Source organism: Anopheles coustani, chromosome 3 (assembly GCF_943734705.1).
Source record: "Anopheles coustani chromosome 3, idAnoCousDA_361_x.2, whole genome shotgun sequence".
NCBI lineage: Eukaryota > Metazoa > Arthropoda > Insecta > Diptera > Culicidae > Anopheles > Anopheles coustani.
This window is the reverse complement of record NC_071288.1, coordinates 39,366,836-39,389,065: the sequence shown is the minus strand read 5'-3', so window position 1 is coordinate 39,389,065 and position 22,230 is coordinate 39,366,836. Positions and strand designations below refer to the sequence as shown.

Here is a 22,230-nt window from a genome sequence, read left to right as displayed (position 1 = left end):
GAAAAGGAAGAAGATTAATTTACTGTTTAAAAGCAAGAATTTTAAATAGTTTAAAAAGACAACATTATTTCTGGATATATTTATAGCAAACTATCTTCAGTGCAAAAGAAGATAGCAAATTGCCGTAAAATTTTCATCGACATCTAAACTAAAACAAAAATCACTTTAAAGAAAAAAGGTGTACATAACCCTTTCTCATAAAACAGAATGGTGGGGTATATCGTTACGTTATCGTTACATTCTTCCAGTAAAACCCCGAACGAAGCGGCAAGTACCGAAGTAGTAACCAAGGGACGGCCAACCATATTTTCCGGATATTTGCGAAAAGTTAAACGAAGTGACATTAAAAACGAAAACATCAGCAAACCCCCCTTTGCACGATGATGATGTTTATCGAGGAAAATCACATTTTATAGCCCAACTTTGAAAACGACCAACCACGAAGAACGAAAGGAAAGAAAAACATTACGGCAGTGTGTGTGTGTGTGTGTTTATGTGAAACGAATCCATATTGGAAATTGGTTACTGGGCCGACACGAATGTCCTTGTTGGGAGGGAGGAAAACAAGGACAAAAGTCTCAGCTGGTGTGCAACGCCGGTACGCAAGCAACCATCGTGTTGTGGTGTTAAGTTTCTCACGTCAATGGTCTTCGGAAGGAACGTTCACCTGGGTTGAGGAAATTATAGCAAAAGAAGAACCGAAATATAAGCAGCGACGCATCAACGGAAATCAACGTACGGAAATGGGCTCAGATGTGAACAAAGAATTCCTCCTAGCGCACACGACGACGGGAGATGCAACAACGAGGAGATGACGGATTTGTGGTGGTGGTGGTAAGTTCAACATCATGTCGTGACCGTCGGACGTAACGAACGGACGGGCAAAAGTCACCTACAACGTGGTGCTTAAAAGGATGACAGAGGAGTTACCAATGGCTCACGCGACCAAACCCTCCAACACACACACACACACTACCGCCGGACACGGGGGGAAGAAATGGAGGGAACGGTTTGGTTTCACTTTCCATTTCGTTACAAACGCCGGTTTACAGCTAGGGAGCAAAAACACAACCTTCCACATGGAAAACTTTTCACACCACGCTCTCCTGCACATTGCGGCGTGGAAAGCGTGATCCGGTAAGGTCCTGTGTGTTGTTATTTTTCCACTCCCCGGTGGAAGCGATATTTTTTTCTCAAACTTGTCGTACCTTGCAATCAATATTGCTTGCCGACACCTACACACACACACCCATCATGGCAAGAAGGGTTATTGTAGTGTGTTTTTATCTAAAAGTTACGATTTTACCGCCCCGGTGCTGTGCGCGGCGAGGGGGTGGTTCGGGGATGAAAATGAGATGTGACGATAAAAAGTGAAAACCCATTCGCCACAAGCACCGTTTTTTTCTCTCTCGGCTGCTTCCTCGAATGGTTAATGGTGGTCATAAACCGGGACACAGTATCACCTACAGAAGTCGTCGAGAAAAGCCGAAACGTGCAACACTCACGGGTTTATGGGAAAAATAAAGTAAACAGATTAAACAAGGTGGAAAACAATGCGTTCAATGGCAGCTCGTAAGGCGCTCAACTTTTAACGAAACTAAAACCAGGTAAGCGTTGTGAGATGACTGAATACGAACGAATGAAAATAAAAGGAAATTGTAAATTTTTTAATAAAAAAAAACTTCAAATGACGTAATTTTACGTAGTGTAATTTTCGAGAAGAAGCTTCCGTTAAACCAACTTTGTTACAAAAACATTAATTATGATAAAGAAAAAAAGCCCCCCAAACTTTACCATTTTGCGTCACGAGCTGAAGAAAAGTATGTTTTGATTTATGATGTGATTAAAAATACTTTTGGTCGAAAAAAAAAAAACAAATCCAACGCAAAACCTGACAAAGAAGCGAGAGCCTGCCGCTAAAAGACGTTCCACATTTTCTTTCTGCATTCACCCACCATTTACTGAGCGCGTGTATTGCAGAGGGAACGCAAAAAAGGCACATAAAAACCACCCACACCAGGAGCAACCAATAATCTCCCTGTGTGTGCTTCTCCCAATTCTCCCAACCCCAAGTCCTTCGTGGAATGGATATTGATTTTCTTTATCCTCCCATCCCCACCCCCCCAACAACAGTCAAGCGCGCCGCAACCGTGAAAGATCGGGAAAGAACGAATCGAAAATGGCCGAATGGCGCTGCCTTTGTTAACCGAAAAGCTTAGGTTTTTCTTTTTCCTTTCTTCAGTCGTGGCGAGAAGTGCGACGACTTTGGGTTGCCGCCGTCGGGGGGTGGATACCGAAAATCCCGCGTTTGCCTGCGCCAAGTTTCACTTTCACAGAGGGAAAAACCCCCTCCTGGAAGGTGAACGGCATCCGAAAAGAAAAGACGTGAAAAGCAAGAAGCAAGAAAATACTGGGCGCCCGCGCACTCCGGGGCGGTAACCCACAAAATGGAAAAACGGAGGGCGAAAGCACTCAAACATCGCACGGGACGAGCGCACGGGGCGAGCGCACACCAGTACACCAAACAGTTGAGGTGTGGGTGTGTGTGTTTGGAGTTGGGAAAAGTGGGAGAAAAAACATTAGTGAAGAAGCAATGGAGGCGCCCGGTGCCTCACGGGAGAAAGACGTGAACGGCGCCTTTTCTACGCGACTTTAGCTCGTGCTCAGAAGGCGTCGGGTCCTGATGACGTTAGGACGAAAAAACAAACGAGACCCGTAAAGTCTTCTCGTGACAAATCAAACACATGGAAGAGTGCTTACGAAATCTCCCATCAATCGTACGACGGCGGTGGGGTGGCGGTGTGGTGCAGACATAGATGGATTACGTGAAAACTCCCATGGAAGGCCCCTTCTCTCCTACAAGGGCGTCCGATTTTCCCGAAATGTGGGCAACAAAAGGCCACGCACAATTCTACCCAACAACGAGCAATTCGAGGAAATTAAGAAACGCTTTCCATTTCATGTCGCTGCCTGCGTCGCTTCTTATCGAATCGTTTTCCGTGGGGTGCCCTCCTCCTCCACCTGGATATCCCGGTGGGACCATTTCCATTGGACGTTTAATGGGCAAAAAAAGGAAAGAAATAAAAATAAAAGAAGAAAAATCAACCGTAGTTCGTACACTTCTGCTATCGGCAGAAACTCCACACGGCGAAGGACATTACGTCCGGTGCGCTTCGAAACGGGAGGATGATGGCGCGCGCTTGGTGCGAGAGACATTACATTTGTATGCAGCAAGGGGACAGGCGAAGGAAAAAGGTGTCGGAGGCAGGACAGGGGGCGTTTTATGTACCAGTTTTATCGTACGTTACGAAACACATAAACGCACGGAAACGGCGAACGTTTCCACGAACGAAACGGAACGGAACGGACTAACGAGAGAGGTCTCCCAACGGGTGCGCCTTGTTACATCCCGTGCTGGCAGTGTGTTGGTGAGGAGATTACGGCGGTTCGGGTCGATAAAGACGGTTTCCAATTTTACCATTTTGCCCAAGCAGTGGCAGCAGAAGGAAACGATTTTCCCCCCCGACGCCCGGGAGGGATCGGGAGACGATTCACTGAGGACAGAGACAATAAGTGTCTGATGGGTTACGCAAAACTAAGTTTTCCAAGAAGGCAGAGTAAGGACATTATATTCCAAGGGTGGCTGGTGAGAGTAAGGGGGAGAGAGAAAGAAAGACTGTGTATTGATGAACTTTATATCGAACCGCGCGTTCTTCAGTACATAGGAACGATACAAAGGCGGCACAGAGAGAAGCACGGGAAGGATTATGCTACTGTGGAACCAAGCGATACGTGTTCTAATGTAACGCTGCTTCGTACTTTGAGCACGTTTCGTAAGACTTTGATATTTTATCTTATGGCTATCACACGACGATCCAGGGGCGGTTAGGAGCAGCGTTAGTTCAGTTGGGAAGTTCTCAACTACGCTGTTATTTACTTGGCCGTATTGACGTAGTTAGGTAGTAGTATTTTATCAACAATTTGATTAAAATTTGTTATATCTCTTACTTTTAAGCATTTTCAAAATAGATTGAGAACATTCAAGTTAGTATTTTCCAATGAAAGATACGAACGAAGATAATGAAACCCTGTTGTCACTTTTTCTAATTTAAAGTGTGTCTTCTTTTAAATTATCTACATCAATTGGCGGACAAGAAAGAAATTCGTATTTAATATAATGTTCCTATAAAATTGTATATTTCTATTTAGTTTTTGCAAACAAGCTAGATTGCAAACATTGAAATAAACATTTTACATATAAAGTAAAAAAAGAACATAAAACCGCTGTGTCTCTTTTTCTCAAATGTAGGAACAAATGTAACTTTTTTAAAAAAGAGCAACGAAAGCTGAGGAGTTTTTAAAGAATTTAACAAGAAAAATAATATTATAAAAATTGAATGCTTATAATCCAAAAGAAATACCATTACAGTTAGCGATGCCTTGGTGAATCATCTGTTTGCACCGTCTGCGAACGTTCGAAAATTATCAACAGGTTGTAGGCAAAACCCCGCTGCCCCAAGCCTCCGCTCTTCTCCTTCCCCCCAATATAAATGGTTCGGCCGATGGTAGGAAGCCCCCGGTAGACACATGATTTCGCAATCTACGACCGAACGCAAGTGGTCCTTCGGCCCATCGGGGGAAAAGAAGGAAGTAAAAAAAAAAAACTGGTAGTATAAGTGGGACACATAGCGACGCAAGCTAAAGGCCCGCGCGACAGGACAGTTTTCAAGTGCAAGTGCGAAAGCGGCGGGATCGAAGGGCGTAAATAGTGTACGCTTCTCTCCGAACGAACGGCCAGCCAGCCAACGAGCCACGGCTTTTCATCACCGTTCGGTTCAAGGGTGCAGACGAAGCGACGAAAGCAAAAAAAGAAAAAAGTAAAGAAAAACTCCGAAGAGCTGGAGGGGGCTGGGTAGGTGGAAAGATTTTCCAAAAACAGACGACCGCCAGACGGCGGACGTCGACCTTTTTTTGGGGAGGAGGGGAAAGAAACGGGTGCGACTGGGTGGCGGTAATGTCGGCCGATGCGAAGGCGAAGTGGGAGGGAAAAGGTCTAGGAAAAGTGCGGGTAGCATAAAGTGGGCGACTGCTACCACCCCCCCGAAGCTACCAGTATGCCACCTTCACTTCTTTACCCGCATTCGATGCGTTCGTGGAAGAAAGATGGACAAAAAGAGTGAATGTGGGGAAAAAGGAAGTACATGCAGGAAAAAAAAAACGGAAGAAGAGTGGGCATCCGAGTGGCAACAAACAACAGCAAGACGCCCGCAATGAAAAATGAATAGTGACATGGAAAGCGACTCGCGATTACCGGAAAGCGAACGAACGAAAGCGTCGAAACGATGAGAACACACAGCATAATCCCACATACCCACAGCAGACCACCAACTTACATCACACGCTGCGGGAAAAGCGTCAAGTGCAAGGATCTCCTATTCGACTATCCAAAACGCACCAACACACACACACACACATACAGAAACGCACACGTTATCCTCGCAGCACTCGAAAGGAAAGCAACATGATGACACATTTCAACAACCAATGGGAGGTTCAACGTTTGGGGCGGCAATTCGGTGGCGAATGGGGAAGGATTTTCCGCCCAACGTAAAGGGGAACCTCCTTCTCTTACCCTTAACCCTTCTTTCCACCACGACGCACAAAGCCCTCCCGGACAGAACGGTTCATTGCAAGAGGAAAAGTGAAAACGAATTCAGAACGACGCTGTCACATTTTACCACCATTGTCAAGCAAACCGCTTCTTTTGAAGGATTTCAGTGTGGTTTTTACGTTGACATTAGTGCGACGCCAAGTTTCACGCGCTTTACAGGGTCAAGTGCCTGGGAAAGGGTATCTTTGGCAATGGTTGTCTAAGAAAACTTTCAGCTGTTTTATACGACTCCAAAATCAAATATTTTGTCTGAGCTAGATGAATTCTCAGGCAAATGGCAAAACTCCCAGACATACTGAAAAAGTTCAACTAAAATTGAAAATACTAACAACAAAAAGTCTAGTCGTCGCAAATGAGCAACTCCAGAACGCAATAAAATACAAAATTTGGCCAACTCATTTATTCCTCTTCGAAGAATTGCTCACAAGGTCGTTCGGTCGGTCGGTCAGTCAGTAAATCTGTCCGTATCGCCGAGTTGTCGGTCCACTAGAGATTGGCCTGAAATCGACGTCGACAACCCTCACCCATCGATCCGCGCCTTTCGTCACCAGCTGACGGTGCATTAAAAATCGATTTCAATCGGGGGTACCTTTTTTCTCTCTGTTTCTTGTTTGCATTACATTTCCTACTTCCCGAAAAATGTCCTTGAACGGCGTCCAAATAGGAACAGAACAGTTGCACGCACCAGACCGTGAACGAATGTCTGTCTACGAAGCCACCAACGTCATCATCATCACGGTTGAGTATTTATGTAGTCTAGTAGCAAAAGAAACCGATCGCTTATATTCGCATACGAACCAATTTCTTAGCTTAAATATTAGGTGGAATCGCATACGGATTTGTTTATGTAAAGATATTTTTCCAAAACCCAAACAGATCAGAACTAGTTTCTAAGAGAAACAGACATACTTAGGTATCGGATAAACTCTAAAAGTGTCATTATTTAAAGATTTTAACTGGAAACGTTATAGAACACGAACAAGTTCGCACGAAAACTGTTTGTGTCATTTGATGTTCAACTTCGGACTAGCATAAAATTAACATTAATTTAAAACTTTTACAAACGAAACTAACCTAACGTATCTCTTTTAAATTTTTCTCTTTGTAGACATTGTTATACGTATTCGCGTTTCATGTTAGATGAAGTCATTTACTGTATAAATCGTTTCTACTAAACGTACAGAAATCGGATAAAACTCGTCATCCATCATATTCGCTGAACAGGCGATAAAAATCGAAAATTGTCCAATACTGTTGCTTGTTAGAGTGACCTTTTCGATTCATGAAAGTGAAACTGTATTGCATCAACCGTCGACGAGGTTAAGGCAGGACGTAAACTGTCACCAAAATCCCAAAAGAACGATGGAAATATCGGGTTCTGTTCGACCCCGACGGTGACCGTCAGCTGGACGAGTAACACGAGCTCATCAGCTTGAAGAGCAGCACGCGTAGGATGGCGCACAAACTCCAAAGGATGGGCAGTTAGGAGATAGGCTAGGAAATTCCAAAAATGTGTCTATCACTCGTGAAAGCGCGCCTGTACAGAGTGACCCGCTTTCGCAAAGTACCATCACAGAGAGAGAAGCTCGAACACATCGTTCGCCGGATGGTAAGGACGGTATCGGCGAAAGTACGCGTACGTTCCATCGTATAACCACAGCGCTGGGACGAACGCACGTTCGTGGTAAGGACACGCCGTCGTAGTGCGCTCCGTACTATCCGTACACCGTAAGGATGCGCCCGGGAGCATCCAGCAGACCGACGGGACGTCGCTTGCCGGCAGTAGCCGTTGTGCGTTCGAATGTACCGGTTTAAACACATGCCTAATATGTATGTTTTTGCACAAGCAGGCGCCGAATTCGGTCTCATTCATCCCGTTCCGTTCGATGATTCATTCATCTACTCTCGACCGTCTGGTGTCCGGTGCCGGTGGGTTTAGAGAGCGGCCAAGGGAATCGGTAGGTTCCCGGCACGAGAACGAGGAGCTGCAGTGTTCGCATAGTAATGATGCGTTTCGCCTCGTTTGTACTACGCGCCGGAAATGCCGGTAGTTAGCATTAACCGCCAGCGAAATGGAAAGTGAGAGTGTGGCAGAGTTTCCGTGAAGCGAGGTCTCTAAGCTTTCGATACAGGACCTCGGCGCCACACGTTAGACTGCGAGAATTAAACATGAGACTAGCCTGTTTCGTTATCTTTGCAGGAATTATTGTGAACTTTTTGTCCTGCTGTTTCATTTTTTCTTCAATCTCAAATGGGAAGTCACTAAAACTAACTCTTATGCTTAGTTTACACGACGCGCAAAACTCTGAAAACACAGGCGAAAATATCATTTTTTCTGTCACTTTTTTTCGCTTCGTGTACTTCCTATTCGTGCGCCGATGCAGATGTAAGCGCGTTCAGTGTTGTTTTGATTGTTTAACTGTAAAAAAAAACAGCACAGAGGTATTGTGTACACTGAAATCTTATCAACAACCACTGTACATTATCAAAAACAACTATTTTCGATCCACCGGCACTCTATACCAGATTTTCCAGAAGTACCAGAAAACAGATTTTCGCTTACATTGACAGTTGACTGCCCATCTGACAGCATTTTACCGCTAACTCACAGCATTTTACCGTTTGCAAAGGTTGCTTGGCGCTTCGTGTAGACTAAGCATTAAGGCAAACTATATATCGAGATACGTGTTGCCAACAATGCTCAAAGGATTTCTACTCATGCCAGGAAAGTGTCTAGGTTAACTCGCGTAAAATAAATATTTTGTTGTATTGATTCCAATTCCATGATAAATACATCTTAAAACAAGACGCATACCTCAACTCAAGTAAATCGATCAATTCAAATATTTAACACCACAAACAACTAATAAAGCTATTCAATAGAGATTTAGTAGCCTAAGATAAAAGAATCTCATAGTAAAGCGATCAGTACTTTAGGAGAAAGTTCTTTAACTGCTGAACTATTTCGTTTGTTCCTTATTATTGGTACCAACGCATATTAACATTTATACTTACGTATAACACGCATCGAAAAGACTCATTGTTTCCAGGAATTTCCTGCCGATTACTGAGTTTGAAGACGTTGGAAGTAAGAGCAATCTTTTTATTATTTGTCTGGTTATCTCTTTGCCTACACACTCCATCGTAACCATTTGAATCATCATGCGTCGATGACCTTTATGATATTGGTGCCATGACAGTTTTCCCACTAGTTCCTGTTTCATGCTTGATCCATTTGGCAAGCCCAAGGAGGCGTGGTTGATTTGAACTGAGATGGAAAGATGATGTAGACCAACCAGCAAGGAGCGCGCTTCATGGTAAAATCAGTTTGCAAATCACCATCGCAATGCCAGACCAACGCAGGTAAACGTTCGAGTTTTCAATCGGAATGGAAACTGGTTCGTAAACAAGAGCGTTCCCTTAGTACTCCACGTAACCACAAGTAACGACGCCTATGTTCGCGCCGCTTTTCCGTTCGCTCGGAAGGTGAATGAAAATCCCGTAAACTTTGTGCCGAACGCAAACACCGTGTTATGTCGCCCGTCCGGTTGCCAATATTGCCAGGGTGCGCGGTGGCGGAGCGGTTGGGGTGGAATCAAACAAAAATGGAGTAAAAATATTGCATGCGCGCATTCACACCACAAACGTTAGTAGTATAGCACTTCCGTACGGCTTCCCATCCACAACCGCGCACCGAACCAGGGCAAGGCGGTCTTTGCTCGCAATCTCCGTCTCCGGAGTTTCCCGGTCGATGTCCGCCGAGGGTTGGGAGGGGTGGGTTTGGAAGTTGGGGGGGAGAGGTGGCAAGGTCGAATGGACGTTGAGGTTGCGCGAGAGCGCATGGGGAGGGTGGTGTTGTGGATAGGGTTTGCCCCTTCGTTGCCCACTTTCGAACCGCCACCCTACCCCCTCCCTCTCCTCCGCACTCCAGAGAGCCGGTCCTTACCGGTTGGTTAGTAGGTCGAAACGTGAAATAAACACGGGTTGTTGAATGGGAAAAAGGGGGCCATGCAAGGGGGGGGGGAGAAAGGGGACGAAGTAGAAGAACGGAGAGCGAGAGGGGGGCAAGGGCCGCGACTGACGGGATGACGAGGGCGAGATGGGATGAGGAAGGTGAACGAACGACGAACCGCTCGACAGACGAACGCTTCTCCTCCGCTTCCTCCTTCTTCTCCTCCTCGGCAATCTTTTGCCACCCCTTTTTGGCCGGAAAGTGAATCACTCTCAAAACTCACCGTTCTCCTACCCTTATCCATCCCCCGCTTCCTCTCCTTCACCCACAACGTTTGCCTGATCACCCACAATCCACCCATCTGTTGCTTTGCTTGGTTTGTGTTTCGTTTGCAGGAATAAAAAAAACCATAACAACAATGAGAAAAAGGGAAAGAAAACGCAGTGGCAAAAGCATTCGGATTCTCTCCCCCCTCCCTTCAAACCCACCCTCCCCTAGCGACGTTTTGCTCGCTCGAAAACCCAACCACCCTTCCGCTTCGGGGTCCCGCGCTCACTTTTCCTCCTCTAGCCAAAAGCGCCCCCCTTTTGCCCGGCTTGTACCCCCCCCAACCATCCACCGTATTTCATCACCCAGCTCGTGAGCTCGTCGCCCATCAACCTTACACAAGCCTCAGTGCCTCCACCCAACCACCCCGATACCTTATCACCACCACCACACCCGTCGAGGAATGGGGGGGGGGGGGTCGTGCGCCAACACACAAACCGCGTGCCGCCGCCGTCACCCCCACGGAAGTGAATTTGCCTGTTTGGTCTTCGACGTGTGCCTGCGTGTGTGTGTGTCTGTATGTTTTATTATGCCGCCTTTTTTTTGCGTCTTCTTCTTAGCGCCGATCATTCATCTCCTCACTGCCGGCAACAACAACAACAACAAGGTCCGACCCCGGTGTGCGATGAGTGTGTGTCGTCTTCGTTCATTTGTTGCGTTCTCGCGTGTGTATCGGCGCCACGCGGCGCGCGGCCTTAAATCTAGGCCAATGTCAAGGCCTTCCCTCCCGGCCGCACCGAAGGCGAGCACCAGCAGCAACCGTTTGCTGACGGATTCCACCAGCGGCAGCACGGAATGAAAACAACAATACACCGGTAGATTGAGGAGGAATACAACGCTCGTTCCTACCGTTCAACAACAAATGTACACCCATCGATATGGAACGACCGAACTGGTGCTGCAAGATCGAAATCACTTGTCCAAATGCCCACCAAGAGGATGCAGATACCGTAGAACACGGCTTCGCTTGCAAACCATACACTTTTTTACCAAGAGAAGCCAGAAATCACACAATAGAGGCAAAACATGTTTGTGCTGCCATCCTTCAACAAATCGTTTGGACCAGCATGAAGTCGCAGGAAAACAATTCTGTACCTTCTATCCTGCCCCAAATATTCCATAATCTGGCTTAAACATCACCCCAGTACTAAAGACAACAAGTGTTTTATGGCATTTGTTTTGCGTGGTAAATATACCAATTCTGGAACAAAATGTGCGAAATGGTTTTCGTTATTCTTTTCCCAACTATTTGCACAATCGGCGCCCTCTCTATGTTTTAGTTCCTCACACTTTCTTCGTTATTATGATTCTATGATTATGATTTTACCACCAGTTTTAAGCGACATTTTTGTTACATCCTCTCTTAGGCTCATGTACCAAATTAAAAGGTTTCCGTTGAATATTCTTGTGCACAAAACGGCACGCATAGGAAAAAGAGTTGAACCGATTCGAACACTGAAATATGCAGCAGCAAAGTATCAGCATAAAAAGAAACATTTTGAAATGGAAACCCCCGTTTTTTACAACACTTTGGATCACTCATCGCATTATCAAATATATTTTTCATTCAATGTACGATAAAAACTATAAATATACCAATTCTGAGAACAAAACAAACAAATTGTTTTTCTAACAATTTAAACATGGAAATGAGAAATAAATTCATTTCAATTGCACAAACACAAAAACATTGATTTGTTTAAATTGGGGCTAAACGTTAATTCCTTGATTCGAGTGACTTTAAAAATTAATCGCATTGAAAGTTCACCCAAAACATCCGCCCCAATTTAATCCAAAAGAACAAGTTTTCTTGTATATGTTTTTTTTTTTTAATGTTGTTGCTATCTTTTTAATCCAGTAAAACAGATCGATCCTGTGCAGACCAGTAACAAATGACCAACACTAACCTGATGTGGTGATGGAGCGGGCTGTGGGGGCTGGGGTGACGGACTGGGGCCGCCACCGTGTTGCTGCTGCTGCTGTTGCTGACCGGGGCTCTGCGGGGGTCCGTGCGGCGACGGCGGTAAGTGTCCCGGGCCCGGGCCCGGACTAGCGGCCGGCGAAGGCCACGACCGGACCGGTTCGTACTGTGTTCGGGGAAGAGATAACAGACGGAAAAGCAAAAGGAAGCAAATTAGATCGACGCAAAACAAACATGCCGAGCACATTGAAGCGGTCAAATAGAAAAAGAAGACCATTCTAAACGATCCCAACGATGAAACATGTGTTAGCCAGGGTGTGTGAACGCTTTTCTCGTTTTTCATTGCGAGAAAAACTAATTCTTTTCACTACACAAAAAACATACGGCAACGCAAACGAATCCAAACGAATGGGCTCAATCTATTGGAAATGAATGATTGCACAGTCACCTAGAGATGAATGAAATTCCGCAAAACGCAGGCTTGCCGACCCAAAGACTCGAAAAGGTAAAAAGCACGGCCACGTGTGACGGCATAAATTGCCGTCAGGTTGTTGGTGGTTTACTGTCTTTTTTCCGGTTCTTCCAATTTTCTATCTATAACACAAACGGGGATGGCCAGTGGAACGAAATTGAACCAATTTATTCATGTACACGAACATTTTCCGTTGGAAAAACACAATGACAACGAATGCGATTGACCGGAATGGACCAAAAGCCGTCTGCCGCTGGCTCCCGGGAAATCCTTTTCCAGTTGAATTTATAACTCTAAAACAAATTTGGGGTCATCAACTTTTAAGGATTAGTTGATTCTAATTTATTATAATTGATTGAATTCAGATGATTTTGCTTAAGAATTTGAAGTGTTGCTTTCTATTTATGTCAAGCAAATCAAGCTTTTCAATATTAGTCACACAATTACTTTCGATGTTTTGAATTAAAATCCGAAATTTACTTTTGCACCTCTACCTCTTACTTCGGCGATTCTTTGAAATAACAGTCAAATTTGTCCACTCAAATAATTAGCTCTAAAGTGAACATTTAGTAATATTTCAAGCTGGCTTGCACGAATTTATAAACTCATTGAAGACGAAAACAAAAAGGCTACTCTAAATCCGCTTGAACATGGAACTCAAGACGAAATCTTCTAGCACAATCCCGAATCTACCGATTTTGAAGAGATTCAAATCGCCTACATGAAGCGTAATGGTAGTATAGGCGTCCTTGAAGGACACGCGTGTGTCAGCTATACACACCCACAAGAGTCCGCGCGCGAACGAAGCAAACATAGAAGCTCCCATAATTTTGCCGCCCTAAAAGGGACAGGAGGTGGGTAAAACATACAGGGTCAACAACTCTTGCATACGCCCGGCCGTTCCCCAAAATTGCACGAGGGAAGTGCTTTCACGGAACGATGGTATTTATTTTGGTTTGAACGAACCGAAATGGTACAATTGGAAGGTTTAGAGTTTGAAGACCTAGATAAAGCTTGCTGAAAAGCTAACAGCTGTTTCGAAATGATGAAGCAAAGGTCGGAAAAATGTCTGAAGTTCACGTCTTAAATATCACACCAGAGACCGAGTGTGCAATTCGTTAAAAAGCCTTTGAAGAATATCTGATTCGTAGATGAATACGATTCTTTTGCAAAGATGTTTAAGTCTCATGAAATTATATTTCAAAGTGGTTCAATATAAGACAGGACATTCAATTTTAAGAACAAAACTATTTAACTTTTTAATGCATCAGCCTCACCCTTACCTACATAGAACTAACAAATTTCATGTTTCAAGAAATTTTATCTTCTTGGATTTGAATATTCACTATCCAGTTGCGAATTCTACCGAAAACCGAACACCTACCTGATGCGGAGGATACGGCGTCCGATGGTTGCTGCCGGGGCCGCCGGGAGTTGGGTAGCGCTGCGGTTGATACGGCGTATACTGAGTATTGGCGGGCGGGCCCTGCGACGTGGGTGTGTGCGGGGGACCGCCTGGTTGCGGCGACTGGCCGGGCGCAGCGGCACCCACGCCGGCCGCCGGCCCGCCCGGAGCGCCCGCCGACGGAGGTCCCTGCTGGCCGGGCGGACCTCCCGGTTGCTGGGCACCCGGTTGCGGCGGGCCCGGAGGCTGCTGCTGCGATCCCGGAGGTTGGCCGGCGGGCTGAGGCGGCGGGTAGCTGCCGGGCGCTTGACCCGGCGGACCCGGCGGATACGGTGACTGTCCCCGTCCGGTATTACCCTGCAAGGAGGAATAAGGCCCGAAGGGCAAAAAGGGTTAGCGAACGATCGACGGACGAACTGGCGAGGTCAGCTAATTCCTCAAACTTTCTAGCCAACGTTCTGGACGTCATGCGGCGGGTGGTATGACAGTTTAATTTTGCCCACTAATTGGACGCAGCCTGTGCCACTCGAAATCACTCGAAACCGGTCTCGACGATTTGACAACCCTGTGGGTGGAGGGGGGTGCAAAAACTCAATTGATGACGAAGATCGGCAGCAGGTGTGTACAGCACAGACCTTCCCCAAAAAACGGCAACGTCGAAATTGGCACCCGAATATCGAACGAACGATGCTGATATATTAGCATCCGCGTAAATCCAATCGCAGAGGATCAAACATTGACGTATCGAACCTACGCTGGATTGGAAACCGAGGCACGTCAAACGCATGAAATGATTCATGACGCAGGTAGCTCGCCGCCATAACTCGAGAAGAAGCATCGCTAACCATCCCTAAACCTCTCGAGACTTATTTGTGTCCGGCTCTACTGACACCTGGAACATCCCGTTCGCCTGACGCTTGGCATTTGCGGAGAAAATGGTACAAATTAAACAACCAAACGAGCCACGACCAGAGGCAGTAATACATCATCATAACACTTTGTGTGCGCGCTAGGGACCAGCCGAACGAAACGCCACACCAGAGCGTTGCCTGTTCATAATTTAGTTCATTCATGTTAGACATCGTCCCGCGTCGTATTTACGGGCGACGCGGCGAGGTCCAAATTCCACCAGAGGCTCCCGACATCAGAGCGAGGTGCGCCATCGGGACAGATTTCAATCGCTCAACCGGCTCGAGGAGCATCAGCTCGATACGGGGGAGCTCTATCGGTTCGTGATACCGGAAACTGAATAAACCATAGGTGCGCGCACGGAATCATAAACCATCCGCCATCAGCGCCACCGTCGTCACAGCAGTTCCGCTGGATACTGCCGAACAATGGTTGTAAAACTCACATCTGAGCCTAGAGAATAGTACCCGATACCCAAGAGTGAGCTATTAGGTAATTAGTGTCGCGCCAGCGTTGGTTCCGGTTGTTAGGCAGGTGGAGGAGTTATGGATCTACCGTTGGTTAGTAGGGGATATTCAAGTACTCAAATGTCGCAATATCTTGTTTGACTTACAGACGTAAGCTAGATTTCAGCGACTAGGCCCAGCCTCCGGGAACGACGAGTGAGGCATTACTTAATTGCAGTAGGTTACATGCATTTCCACCAATCCCAGCGGGGACAACAAACGATGAATGAGTAGAAAAACAGCATGGACAAAAAAAAAACAGCGAAAGTTGGAAGCCGGCATGCAATACGAATTCTGTGGAATTGCCCAGCGAGCCGCTGCAAGAACCCAGCAACATCGGATCAGCGAATCATCGTTCCTATGAAATTCACTTCCTCCTGATGCCACTATAGACGTCGAGGGAACACAAGACAGTCGGCATTCCTCTGTAGTACCACATGTTTCAGAGAGTCCGCCAGTGCTCTCCTTTGCTACCTCCTGCGCTAACTCTCTCCATCGTTGGAAAGATGATCTATTAGGCCGGCACAGCGTAATTCTGCCAAGTGCTGTAACGTATTAAGCCTGTTTTCAGCTTCCTGGCCTCATTTGGGTAAAGCGAATGTTATTAAACCTCTCCCAGGAGGAGGAGGCAGGATTTAGGCTACCCGGACTGGACCAGGTACTAGGGTTCGCTTGGCAAGAGTTCGTCGTTCAACGATGCATTTTAGTGTATTTGCTTAATTCATCCGAGGTCTGGTCGTTTTTTGTTTGTCGTAATTTTCTTTCCCACCCCAAATGGATGCGAAACCGCGAAGGATTCAAAAGAACTTCTTCGTATCCCGTTGGCTCAAACTGTGCACTGTTCTACTTTCGGGCGAACGTTTACCAAGCGGTGCTTTTTAGCTTCCCGACCACACGACGCCCACCCGCGTTCCCCCGGGCCGCAGTGCGAGTAGATAAATGATATATAATTTCCATTGCATCCCGGCACTTGTTCCATTAAATGTTGCAAGCGGAGCGAGGAAATGAAAAAAAAGTCAAACGAAAGATACTCCAGGATGCAAAGCAAATAATACTCGACCCGGCGAGGATTTACAACCCCCCCCCCCCCCCCCCCACCGTTCCTTCACATGCCCCCGCACACAGAGGTCACCTCCAATGGATAAATTGGAGGGAAAGAGAGAGAAAGAGAGAGAGAGCAATGGTACAAAACTACATACAAACGCACCGACACCGGAGCAAGAGAAAGTGGAGCACAAATTCCAACATTTCGAGCGACCATTGTGTGTTCCCGGCAAGTGGCAAGCAATTGCAAAATGTGTTCATCCATTTGGCTTCCATTCTGCTGAAAGTCGGGTAGCATCATCAGAAGCAGCAACAACAACAACATGCACGACTAAAAAAAACCCTGCAGGGAAAATTGCTCAAATGGAATCAGCTCCGAAAGGATCTCCCGACCGCCAATGTCCCCTTGCGTTCCGCCTCTTCCTGCCATCCCCGTTCGACCGTGGATACACCCTCAAATGTCTGCCAATCACGCCCACACCTCAACCCCCCCCCCCCCCCTTTCCCCACGTGTTCACAACACCCACATCGCAGTGTTCCTTTTTCCACCAGCAACCTCGCACATACATACACGCGCACACGGCTTTCTACATAAAACCCACCCAGTGCTGCTCCTGTGGCATTGTGTGGTTCTATCCGTCCCGCTCGCACCGGTGCTGCGATTTTCCACCCATACGAACATTTCCTATTTCGCAATTCCCACTAACACCACCACCACCACCACCGTTGCCACGGCCGGAAGCACCGAGTTTTCCACCGGGAAGGGGGGCGAGTGAGAGAAACAGAGAGCCCGTGGGGGGAAGGGTGTTCTGGAGGATGGCAACATTGTGTGCCTTCAAGCTCCGCCCAGCGCCAGGCAGCGACACACAAAATGGCTGACCGAGCCCGAGAAGAGACACACACAGCGCAGTGAACGAGGCTCGCTCGGAGCGAAGGGTGGAACGCTGGTGATGCGGTGGAACATTTTATCATTAGGACACAAATGTCCCGAGAGTGAACCCCCCTGGCAAGGGAGTTTCCGGGGGGTGGGGGAGAGAGATGAGCCAGCCCGGTTCGCAGCGCTCCGATTGGACGATGGGGCGCTCATTGCGGGCGCTTGTGGAAAATATCGATTTTCCGCACTCCGGAGCCGTTCTTGTATCCTTTCAGTAGCACCATCAGTATCGTCTGTGCCATGAGGAGCACGTTCGTTGAGTGTGTTGGTGAGCAAAGCCTGAGTCAGCTATGTAGTTGTGAGAGATTGTATTTGTCTTCTAAACAGGATAAACGCACCGCAGCTCAGAAACTGTGTTGCAGAGAATCTAACTTGAACAACACAGACAAGGAAGTCGGTTTGTTTTGATAAAACAGATAATTTTTTTTTTTTTAAACAAAAAAGATCTATATTTAATTTAAAAAAAAAATGCAAGGACATCATGATTATATAATTTTTACAAATAACAAACACAAATTTAAGGTGTTTAAACAGCCACACAAAAACAAACCAGTATTCGTAAAATAAACCTGTCCTTCCTACTCTACATTGATAACCAAACAAAAGGACACTGTCGCATCAGCTTGATAAGAACTGAAACCCCCCGGACTGTAAACGTAGCTGTAGCTGTCAAACACAAAACCCCTTCTGCTGCTGCTGTTGTTGTTGTGCTCCTCTTCGGCTCCCTGGTATTGGGACAACAATGAGGCAGGCGACGAAACGAGAGGGAGAGCGCGCGCGTGGCAGGGTTTTGTGGAAATGAATTTATTCAGCATTCACCCCTCCCGCGCTCGGGCGGGAAATATCGTTGCGCCGGGGAAGCGTGGATGGCACAAGGAGCAAACGGGAGAAGGAAACGGTTGGAATCGATGGATTCGGAGCAACAAAAACGGTTAGATTGTAATTTTATGGAAACGGACAGATAACGTTGCGAGGAGCGCGCGTTTTGTGTTACGTCGTGGGTGGTGGGTTGGAAAAAACGGGAGCAGGAGGCAAGCGCGTGTTCTGTTTTCCACTTATAATTGAACGTAAATATATTTCTTTCTTTCTCCCTCGCATGCAGCGACGTCAATGGCAGCGTGGCAAAACAGAGCCGCGAGGGAAATACAAACGCCCTACGTTGGTTGTGTCCGAAATGAGGATCGCAGTGGCGAAAACAAAAGCAGACCGACGGGGGACGTGTAATTGTGAGCGACCGGCGGACGCATGGCGGGGCGGGAGGATTTTCCACGAGCGGGGAAAAATCCTGACTCCCTCGTGACCGTGGGCTGGGCTTTTCTCAAGTGTCATTGCTTCGCGCTCCAAAAACGTTCCACGTGCCGTGGATGGTGCTCCGGAACGCTTCGCGGCGGTTAATGCGCTCCCCGATGAACGTTTCCAGGAACTGTGGGTGAACTGGAGAGCGACCATGGAGGCGCCCGGTTGATTTCGTTAGGTGGAAAACACCGGAACGCCGCACGAGAGAAACGAGCGCGCGCTTCACTTATTAGACACCGACGAAAATCGAATCAGGCCGCGAGGGCAGATGTCGCCACGTGAACCTACCAGCATCCCGTATCCTACCCTCCCTCCCACTACTCCCCCACCAAAACGCTGCGCAAATCGAAACCCCATTCATTTTTGTCATGGGATTCACCCACTCGCTCTCCACCCACCCCCCCTTGGTGTGCCGTTGTGTCATTTGGAATTCGAAGCAGCATTTTCCGACGGGCCCGAAGAAGGACAAAGTACCGTACCGGGGGCGGGGAGTATCAGATTTGCTTAGTTCGCCCAAGCCCCCGTTCCATTAAGCCACCCCCGCCACCCACCCCCCCACCCAGGGGGCGACCCACTACCTGGGCGGGTTGGTGTGTTTGCGACCGAGAAGGAACTTCACAAAAACCGGAGGACATCACTCACGGTCCCCCTTCCCCGTTTCGCCCGGGGTTCGTCCTTGTGCCTTCCCACCCCTCAGCGAAAGGCGGGAAAATGGATGGAAAAACATCGACATCGACACATACAAGTGCCGGCTGGGAAACTTGGTCGCAATCGTCGTCAGGAAAACTCCCCTCGCTCACAACAAAAAGCGAACGTTCAGTGGTGCGTCGCCTTGTGCGCCTTCCTCCAACACCAGCCCGCCCGCCCGCGCGTCGAGGTTTTGGTCACCCCGTGCGCTCCTCCACGTGCCGGAATCGTTATCCGTTTTGTTCGATGTGCCATGGCTCGCAAAATCCTAGCTTCCAAAGTCCGTACACAACAGAGTCCGTTGCACAGTGGGCGACAAGCATCGTTAAGCAATTCAATTGTTCAACAATAATTTACTTCTTTTTCTGTCGCGGAGGAAAGAGTTGAAAGATTATTTTAAATATTTTATTAGTATCTGAAGTTCAGTATTCTTGAGTATCTGAATTCATTTGTTTTAACTTTCTAATCCAAATTTTCTAATTTTAATTTTTAACAGATGATGTACTTTTTTAAATTAATTTGACTATAAAGCAATTCAACTGGAAGCGTATTTTCGACATATGTAAAATTTGTTAAAAATTTTGACATTTAAATAAATATTAAAACTGAACCGATCAGTTGCTTGATGCTGCTAATATCGAACGAATAGCTAGTAAAAAGTAAGTTGAATTAAAACTACAACCATAACCAACAGACAATTCAGACAACCAAAGTGGATTTAAACCAAATCTGAGAAAATGTAGTTTTCAACTCAATAAATAAGTACAAGTAATATATTATTGTACGTGCGACAGCAACTGGATCATTTTTGATATTCTTGAAAGGTGTTTTGTTCTACTTTCTTCCATTTAATGGCGAGGAAGGTTATCGATAACAATTTACTAGCTTAAACTCCTGGAAATATTTACGTTTGAGCAACAACTAGTTGCCGAATGTTCAAGAAACTAACCAGACGTTAGTAAAGTGTTTGCATAAATTTACTTGACATCGACAAGTTTGCAAAGATATGAATTCATTTGAATGATTGTAGATTACAGCCTATGCTTCAGGTGTTTTTTTTACGGATGGAGTGCACAAACAGTGCTAAGTAATTTCTACATTTGAAGGAAATTTTTTACATTTGAAACCACATTTAAGAAAATGTAAGTCACAAAAAACATTCCAATTTTGATAAATAGAATAACCTCTCAAAGAAAGGAATACAAAACCAGTGTAACTCGAGAGTGAGAGAAATTATGTCCAACCGACAGCGCAGTACGGAACCCAGTGTTCCGGGACGGTTTTTCCATGGGCACCCCGGTTCACAGCACCGGTGTTGTGCGCTCCGGAGCGCACCAGATGCGAACAGCAATGGCGGAGCCAGCAGCACCGGCAGCACCGAAGCACCGGAGCACACATTTTCTCGGTGCCGTGGCTGACAAACAGCAGCACCGAGCGCCCGACCGGCCGGGGCCGATGTCGGTGTGGTTTTGTGCCAGCCAGTACGTGTGTGTATGTGTGTGTGCTCTGCATTTTGAGGTCCTCCCTCCGAGGCTGCTGTGGATCAACTGCGACGGAGGCCCACCGTGCCGTTGCCGTGTCCTCCCCGGGCACGAGTTTCCCGCGGCAACTTTGCTGATGGTAGTATATTATGCTCCCTCTCCCTACTCCCGAGGCTCCCGGTTTCCGTCACGCACCCTGCCAGGCACCAACCGACCATTTATTCATCAGAGTAACAAAATTCCAAGGACTTGTGCAAGTACAGCAAAAGCGACTCATCAGGATCAAGCAACGGGCGAACACGGGGCAGAAACAACAGCACCCACCACTGGAGCGGTGGGTGTGTGGGAAGGGTTTGAAGGATGCAGGCCTTTCACCCTCCCTCCCCTTTGGGCTCTTTGTCTTCTCGGTGCCATCCGAAGTTTACGCTCTGATTTCGAGCGATTCCAGTTGATGCCATATATTTTTGCAGCAGTTTGTCAGGCACTCCTCCGCCTAGCCTTGGCTTAGCCCCAGCCAGTACACAAGGCGCAGGCCGACGACTCTGCTCCAACGACACTCCGGGCAGAAGATCTTTTAGGAAGGATAAAACACTAGCAGCAGCGACATTGCGAGGGAGGAGTGGGTTGGGAAGCGAACTGTTAGACGACTGTGTTTTCCACCGGCTGCCGGATTCCAGAGCCAGATCCCTGACAGCAACGGAGAAGTTAGTGGATAACGTTTCGTTTCATTTCGTTTCCATTTTACCGTGCACACACACACACACACATACATCCATACACAAACGCTTTGCTTCCTTCCAACCTTTCGGTAGGTTGGAGACGCCTTTTGCTGAAAGTCGCATTCGTATCTCTCCCCGCCGTCTCAAGCAGGCGCGCCGTCGTTTTGCCACATCCTCTCGCATGACTAAAAGCTGTTATTCGTATCTTCCACAACCTCAAAAACTCGTCCTTACGCTGCACAAACCGAAATCGTACCCAACTTTGCTTTCCATTTCCGCTCGCCATTTCTCCCCGACGGTAGGAGATTGGGAAGCCGAAGGGCGACGTTCGGTCACGTCGTTCCCAGTTTTCCAGCCGGCTCAGAAAACAACCTGTCAACGAAAAACTGCCGGAGGAGAATGTGTGTGTGTGTGTGTGTGTCTCTCTGTATGTGGTTGGGAGGTTTTCTAAGCGAGGACTTTACGTCAAACCCGGCGTTCGATGGAAAGGTATGTTTTATCATAACGCTTGCAGGACGATAGTGTCACGGACAGCAAGTGGAATGGTCTGTATGAGATGCCGGCTCTGAGATGCTGGTGATGATGATGTTGATGGTGACGAGCATAAGAATGCAAAGGGGGTAGTGACTACCGAGCACTACACCAGAGCCCTGGATGGTCAAAAGTTTCGTCCCAATGAGGGATCCCAACCGGTCCCGCCGTGCGGATGACGCACTAATGACCGGTAGGGACCACCGTAGGGACGTTGGCATATATCCTAATCCTTTCACTTGAGTGCCGTTCTGAAGGCTTAGATCCTCCTCGGGAAGTCAATGGACAGCGCCGAATGTTGAAGTTGGAAGGGTGCGAATAAATGAGCGTTTCTGCACCACTTGGAATTTCGATTTTAATGAACTTCACAAGAAA

The 22,230-nt window shown here is 47.1% G+C and overlaps 1 protein-coding gene across 1 annotated transcript in view; it reads right to left on the bottom strand.

Moving 5' to 3' along the window:
- Positions 1-22,230, bottom strand: part of LOC131259426 (trithorax group protein osa-like) — a 154,473-nt gene that overhangs the window by 91,400 nt on the left and 40,843 nt on the right. Inside the window, exons 4-5 of the mRNA XM_058260922.1 lie at positions 13,728-14,105; positions 11,858-12,037 (exon numbers count right to left, since the gene is read on the bottom strand). Coding sequence (XP_058116905.1) covers positions 11,858-12,037; positions 13,728-14,105 — 558 coding nt within the window. The remainder of the gene's footprint in view (positions 1-11,857; positions 12,038-13,727; positions 14,106-22,230) is intronic.